This window comes from Tupaia chinensis, unplaced genomic scaffold (assembly GCF_000334495.1).
Source record: "Tupaia chinensis unplaced genomic scaffold, TupChi_1.0 Scaffold149184_1, whole genome shotgun sequence".
Taxonomy (NCBI): Eukaryota; Metazoa; Chordata; class Mammalia; order Scandentia; family Tupaiidae; genus Tupaia; species Tupaia belangeri.
Window position 1 is genome coordinate 2,346,724 of NW_006209032.1, and position 7,377 is coordinate 2,354,100.

At 54.5% G+C, this 7,377-nt stretch overlaps 2 protein-coding genes across 4 annotated transcripts in view; both read right to left on the reverse strand.

The window, feature by feature from the left end:
- CSPG5 (chondroitin sulfate proteoglycan 5) overlaps nt 1-3,952 on the reverse strand; it is a 25,626-nt gene extending 21,674 nt beyond the window's left edge. The window contains exons 1-2 of the mRNA XM_014585194.2: nt 3,828-3,952; nt 1,658-1,830 (exon numbers count right to left, since the gene is read on the reverse strand). Coding sequence (XP_014440680.2) covers nt 1,658-1,830; nt 3,828-3,952 — 298 coding nt within the window. The remainder of the gene's footprint in view (nt 1-1,657; nt 1,831-3,827) is intronic.
- The window catches only part of SMARCC1 (SWI/SNF related BAF chromatin remodeling complex subunit C1), a gene marked incomplete at its 5' end in the record, with an annotated part of 117,774 nt that continues 112,886 nt past the window's right edge, over nt 2,490-7,377 (reverse strand). For all 3 annotated transcript variants that reach the window (XM_027769294.1, XM_027769295.1, XM_014585195.1), the window contains 1 exon segment: nt 2,490-4,659. In XM_027769294.1, the coding sequence (XP_027625095.1) occupies nt 4,568-4,659 (92 nt within the window).

Genomic DNA, 7,377 nt, shown 5'->3' on the forward strand with positions numbered 1-7,377 from the left:
CTGTCAGGTCTGGGACATGAACCATGGTCAGTCATGTGGGAGTCCAGCACCCTTAACCACCACGCCATCTGCTGGCCCTAATTTTATTATTATTTTTATTTATTTTTAAATTTAACCAGAGAGAGAAAGAAAGCAAGACACCAGGTCCAGGACTTGAACCAGTTATGATCAAAGGTGTTGCCTAAGGATGAGCCACAGGGAAACGAAGCCCGGAGTGCTGTCCACGAGGCCCACCACTGCAGCCCCTGGGCCAAGGTCACATCAGCAGATCGCCCAGGTCAGAGACCACACATCACTCCCAGAAGTCGTCCCTACGCAACTATCACACTGTTGTTCCATTTCTCCATGAACCCCGGGCACTGGGTGGAATGGTTGTCTCGGCTCTTAACCACCCCCAGCCCACCAGGTCATGAGTGCCTGGCTGGCAACGACCGTGCCTACCTCACTCAGCTACAACTGCCCCATGCGCGAGGCCCCATGCCTGACATGCAGCAGGCCCGCAGGTGGACAAAAGGTCGCAGGACAGACTGGCAGGAGCTGCACTGAGCTTGGTCTCCCATACCAGTATTACCAGTGGTTCTGAAAGGGCGATCCCTTGCCCAGCTATATCAGTTTCCCTTGAGAAGTTGTTAAAAATGCAAATTTCCGAGCTGCCAGGCCTGCTGAGCCAGCAGCTCCCAGGAGGCCCAGCAGCCTGTGTGCTAACAGTCCTGCTGGGGACCCTGGTCTGCACTTGCGTTTGCAAACTACTTTAAGGATGGAGCATGTGTGTTCACACAGGAGAGGGAGCAAGACACCCTGGACAGATCATCATGCTCTCACCTCCTTCTCCAGCCCGCCAGCTCCTTGGGATCGTCAGTGCTCAGGGCATCAAAAACTACTACTTTGGGGCAAAAGATGGCTTAATAGTTCCGTCACTGGACTCCTGCATAGTTGACAAGTTTGAGTACTGGACCCGGTGGGCTTGAAACTCATGCCAGGCATGGGTGTGTGTGAGCCCCAAATCCAGAGAGAATGAAGAAGTGATTGAGGTATGGCGATCTCCCCTTGGGGGCGATTTCTCGCTGTTTCTTTACAGCCAGCCCACATGCCCCACAACAGAACTCTGGGGAAAAAAAATAGGTGGGGACCGGCAGTTGGCACAATGGCTATCGACTCCCCCGTAGTCGACTGTGGTTTGAGCCCTGGACCCAGTGGCTTAAACCCACACCGGGTGTGTGCGTGCTCATCCCCCCAGGGGAGTGCTATCTTGCTGTCTCTTTCTGTCAAGCACATGAGCCCCATAGCAAAACCCTCCCCCCCCCAAAAAAAAGCCAAACAACAAAAACGATGCTTTTTTTTAACTGCCAGAGGGCACTAACTCTTGCCAGAGAAATGGCGGGTAAGACCCCCCAGTGGGGTGCGGTGATGCTACAATCTCTTCTCCATTTCTCCATCCTGTTGACTGTTGAAATCTGGGACACACGCATACACAATCGTCACAGGTGTTTCAGCAAGCCAGCGGGGCCAAAGCTTGAACTATGTAATCTGACATGTGGGATCTGGCTCCTCTGATCACAAGCTGAGGCCAGACTGCAAACCACTCTTCACAGTCTGAGGGAGGAGGGGCTTGCTCTGTAGGGAGAACTTGAGGGGTTTACGGAGAACTGGTCGCTACCTGTCTCGTCGAACTCAAAGACTAATTCATACCCAAACTTGTGTTCCTCGAGCCGCTGAGCCCGGGACTTGGCGGTGCAGTGGGCATGTGGGATCCAGCCACCCTGGCCCGAGGCATACTTGTGAGAAGCTGGTGTTTGCTCTCCTGGCAGACGCAGAGCCCTCTTCTCTTGTCTATGGGCTCAAAACAGTGGCTTCTTCCTTGTCCCTGCAGAGTTTAACTACTGCTGGGTCTCAAAAGCTGTCTTTAGAGTATGTCAAAGTTCACAGAATCCTCTGGCCTCAAGGCCTGCCTCCAACTTGGGACTGTCCTGAAAGACCCTCCACCTCACTAGGCCAGACTATTCCTCTCTGGGAGGAATCAGGATGCTGGCCACCCCTCCTGGAGCATACCCGCCTCTCTTCGCTTTGACCAGGAAATAAACAGAGGGCAAGGGGCCGGCAGGTGGCGCGGTGGTGAAGGCGCTGGACTCCCACATGGCCGACCGCGGTTGAGTGCTGGAGCTGGTCTCTCGCTCTCGCTCACGCTGTCCCTCTCTGGTCAAATTAAAATAAATAAACAGTGGGTGAGGCAGCCCATCTGGGTGCTCAGAGTGGGGGTCAGTCAGAGAAGCACCGAGTCTCAGAGCTGTAACTGCTGGCCGAGAGTGGGAAGGGCTCAGTGTTCACGTCCTTCACAAGACGCGTGAATGCAGAGAATGGGACTAGAATCTAGACACGATGTTCCAGTTATTCACTGAAAAAGAGGGAGATTAGGCCGCCTTCATCCACTTCCTCCAATCTCTAGCCCCCCGACTCCCAGCACTTTCCAAAAGAACACACCGAGAAACACGTTTGTACAAAACCACATATATTCCCTCACAAAACTGGGTGGCTGTATTACAGGAATGAGGCCATTTTAAAGACACCAAAAGAAAGTCGCCACTTACACTGAAACGTAACAGTGTTAAGAATTCATGTATCTTTGTAGAACTACTCCCAGCATAGTAAAAATATTTCCACTTGGATCTTTTCAATTGCAAAGTGGCCACATTAGAGACCTGAGGTTACAGGGACCACAGCAGGAACCAGAATTCCATTTTCTTTCTAGGACTCCGGGGAAGGTAAGTATTTGGAATGCGTTTCCTTTGGAAAGACAGGCAGGAAATCAGGGAACCCTGGCCACTGTCAAAGGCACTGGGGTCTTTCTGGAGGCAGATGCAGTGGAACCTAACCCCGCGGGAATAAGCTGTCTCCGCCCCCACTCCAGGAGTCTAGAACACTCACTCCACAGGAAGAGGTCTCCTCAGTTCCACTTCCAGGCTCTGATGGGGACCAGGGCCACCTGGTTAGAGGCAAACCTGAGGTTCTGAAAGGCAAATCTCAACTGTGGTTTTTATTTATTTATTTTTGCTTTCTGATATCAAGGAATAAAATTCTAAGGTGTTTCACAAACACCACCCTACACCCTCTCATATGTAAAGCTTTAGAAAATATATAGAAAAAGATATCCAAAAGATGTCCCACCTTGCATTCTCAACGACACGGCCACTGAGACCGTGACGTGAAGAAGCCGGGCACAACAGAAACCCAGCTCTACCAAACACACCCTTCCCACTGACGGAGGCTGGGAGGGGGGCCGAGGAGCAGGAACCCAGCTCCCCCACTGGCAGGGCGGCTGTGGGCTCCAACGAAGGCATGCCTGGAACCGCCCTCTGCTCTCTGGCTCTCCTGGCCAAGCCCGCGGGCCTCGGCTGCGCTCCGCCAGGTGAGTCCCATGCCCCTCGGTCTCTCCCGGCAAGCTGCTGAGCCGGATGGCACGTGAGCTCTGGGCCAGGCCGTCGGAGAGGGCCGGGGGGCCGGTAAGCACAAAGCACGACTCCTGTGCCCATGCCGCCCCAGCCCTCCGGTGCCACGTCATGAAGTCCCACTCACTCTGGCTACTACAAGAGGTAGTTTGGGGCCTCAGGCCCCGGCCATCCACGCTCCAGGAGCTACACTGCCCGCTGCTGCTTGTTCTGCCTTTTCGGGGTTTATCAAGAGGGAGAGAAGGACGCACACAAAGCTGTGAGCAGCAGGGCGGATTCATGGGCCGCTGCCTTTGACTCCTAAAACGGTCTGGCTAGTCTCGGAGCTAAGGGGTGCCCCCCCAGTCCAAACCCTCAAAGCCCAGAAAAAAAGAAAACACCCACCCCAATCCGAATTTCAGCTGCACAGACACCACAGCAGGGCCGGGGAGGAGCATCCGCTCGGCCAAGCTCTCCTCCCGCTCACACTGCGTGGTGTCCTCTGCCAGGCAAGGCGGAGGCCCTCCCATCCTCACCAGGTGAGAATCAGGGGCCCCCTCCCCGTTTCTAATTCTGGTGTTTCTGTGTGGCAGAAGTCTCTTGACATCTCACCAACAGCACCATTCCTAAGCTCAGATAAGCAGAAGTAAGGTCACTTATAATGCCTTAAGGTGTCGCCGCGGCTATCCCTTCCGCCCACTGCCCTTTTTTGGTTCCTAGTAACTTAGTCTGCTCGCCTTTAAAACAGGAATGGCAACAGAAAGAGAGACGGTGACTACAGACCATCACCCACGGCCAACGACAGCGCGTGACACTGCAGGAGGGCAGACGTGAAGACTCGGACTACCACGGGACAGACCCTGCAGGTGAACTGCCAACACCCCACACGGGGCAGGGAACGCAGGTACTTTTAGGATGACCAGGGTACAGCGTCAGCACAGGCTTCCCCTGAGTGTTGCTGAGGACCTGACACAGAGGTGTCCGAGAATGGAGAGGGCTGGGGAGGGGCGGGGAGTCGGGCGGGGCGCGTGCTTGGGGCTGCGAGGAAAATCCTGAAAGAAATCCAAGGAGGCCGAGGAACTAAGTCTTGATGTCCCCATTCCAGCTTGCGGCAGTGGGCGTGGACGGTCCCTGCATCTTCCAGGCTAAGGAGCGGCCGGGGCTGGTGGGCCCGGAGCAGGCGGCGGAGGGACCCCATCTGCAGGTGGTGGTGGCGGCTGCTGCGGTGCAGGGGGATCTGTGAACACAGCCAAGAGCGACTCGTCATTGCTGGAACACAAGGGGCTTGGGAAAGAGCCCTTCGGGGAACGATGGCACAGGAAGTCTTTGTGGCAGGCAGCCAGGCAGCCTGTGGGTGCTGCCGCCCGGGAGGGCCTCTGTGGCCACGTGTGTCCACCTCTGGGGCGCTGCAGCCCGCCTGCCCCAACCCAAGTGGCTCAAGGAGGGGCAGGGCTTGCTTCGAGCCCCGTCTCTTCCATGAATCACCCCAGCCTCTTGGAACTTAGTTATATTTGGAATTTACCACATTTTAATGGGTCTCTCTCTAATTTATGTCTTATTTTACTTGTTTTATTACTAGAGGGACACGTGCTTAGCAGAGACCGGGGTGGGGGTGGGGTGGGGGGGGGGGGAACGCACTCTCCGCAATCCCTTCTCTTGCACTCATGTGCCGTCAGGACTGTGGGCACACACCCCTGGTATGCTTTCTCCGGCAGCCAGGGTGAGGACTCACACGTGGGGTCTGCCACGTGGGATCTGGCTCCATTAACCACTAGGCCACGGGGCATGCTCATGAATTTTATTTCTTCGGTTAATCAATCACCTCCTCGTGCAAGTTCTGGGCCGTATTTTCCTTTTTCCCACTGAGCCTAGCCTAGCTGGGCACAGAAGAGACTCTCGGTCTCTCCTGGCTGGCTGTCTCCACCTGGGTGAGTCGATCAGGAAGGTCCCGCAGCTCCTGGGCCGCAGTCCTTTGGATTTCAGCCAAAACTAAGTCGGGTCCTAAAGGGAACGATAAACACGAGTGTCTGGGACTTGCTCCCATTCGACTTTAGAGCCGCAGTGTAAAGAAACCCTACAGGTGACTTAATCCACTTGCTTTTAAGAATTATTACTTATCGTTATTATTTTGTAATTTGCTACAAAGCACATGCAGTCATGAGAGGGAGGGAGGGAGGGGGAGCGAGAGGGAGAGAGGGAGAGAGGGAGAGAGGGAGCAAGAGGGTGAGACAGGGGTGGGGAGAGGGGAGGGAGAGAAAGCCATCAGGTCTGGGATTCATGTGCGGCCGTCCATGAGGGAGTCCGGCGCCTTAACCACCATATCACCTGCCAGCTCCTTGTTTGTTTTTAATTTAATTATATTATTATTTTAGTTTACTTTGGCCATAGAGCACGTGTGCTTGCCGGAAAGAGACTGCGGGGAGGAACAGTGACAGCTCGCCCCCAGCCGAGGATGTCCATGCCACAATCCCTTCCCTCCGTCTTGCTTTTGCGATTCCAGGCAGGTGAGACACACATGTTAGGTGTGACACACTAAGCCCCCTGGTCCCACACTCCTAACTGTGGCTGGCCATGTGGGAGTCTAGCGCCTTAACTACCATGCCATCTGCTGGTAATCCAGGGTTTTAAACCTCTAGACCTCACTAGAAGTGAAAACATGAAACAAGTAATGAAAATGCAACCTTGCTCACCAGTGAATTCACCCAACTTGACCCCAAGAAGCTCCGATGAACCCCTAGGGCTCCTCAAAGCATCTGAAACCCGCTGATCTCATCCTTCTTTCACTTTTCGGTAGAGACTGAGGTCTGGGGAGGAAAAGCAACTTCTCCAGTGCAGCTTGCCCAGCACTGAGAGCCGAGTTGGTGGCCTGGGACCCCGAACCACCGCGTCTGTGGAGGAAGTGAGGGGCGGGGGAGAACCGAGACCCTCCACGCTCTGTGCTACGCTGAGCATCTTTTGGACAAACCTGACATCCTGAGCAAGGTGCCCGGCAGGACAGGCAGTGGCCAACACGGGGGACACGGTCTCTCGGCAGGCCGGCTCACTCGTGCCAGGTCTGCGAGGGGAACTGCCGAGGAAAACAGGTACCACTGCTATGGCCTGGGTAACAGCGGTCCCTCAGGGCCTCCTGTTTTGGAATTTGGGTGCCCCCCAAGTTCCATGTGTGTGGTTATGTGCTAGAGGGCACAAGCAGTTGGGAGAGACACACAGAGACGAGAGGAGAGCCCTCCCCCACAGAGAGCGATCACCTGCAATCTCCTCTCCACCTCCCTCCGTTCAGTGTTCTGTGCACACACATGCACACGCACGTGTCTCATACGTTTCCCAAGCCAGCAGGTCTGGAACTTGAACTGTGTAGCCAACCATGAGACCTGGCTGCCTCAACTGCTAGGCCATGGAACCGGCCCGTGCAGGGTTTTGTGTGCCAGGGTGGAAAGTTGGGGCATGATGTTAGTAGGGCCATGCATCCGTGACGGATTTCTGGTGGGGTTTATAGCAGGTTGACAGTGAGCAAGAGAAACAGCGAACGAGAGAAAGCAGTCCTGTACACACAGACCATGCACTGCTCCGGTTCCCCTCTGCCGCCTCTGGAAGCCTTGGACCCTCCAGCTACCAGCACTGGGTCCGAATAAACTGTTTTCTTTCTTTTTCTTACAGAATCATTATTATTATTATTATTGTTGTTGTTGTTTTCACATGAGTTTTGCCAGAGAAAGACTGAGAGAGAGAGAAAACAAGCCACCAGATCTGGGATTTCAACTGTGGTCAGCTATGTGGGAATTCCAGTGCCTTAACCACCACACCACCTGCTGGCCCCTCTTTTTTAATTATTTTAGCTTTATTTAGTTATTTTAATTTGACAAGGGGGTGGGGGTGGTGGGGGGAGGAAAGCCGGCAGAGAGAGAGAGAAAGCAAGAAAGGAAGCTGCCACGTCCAGGACTCCAACCACAGGTGG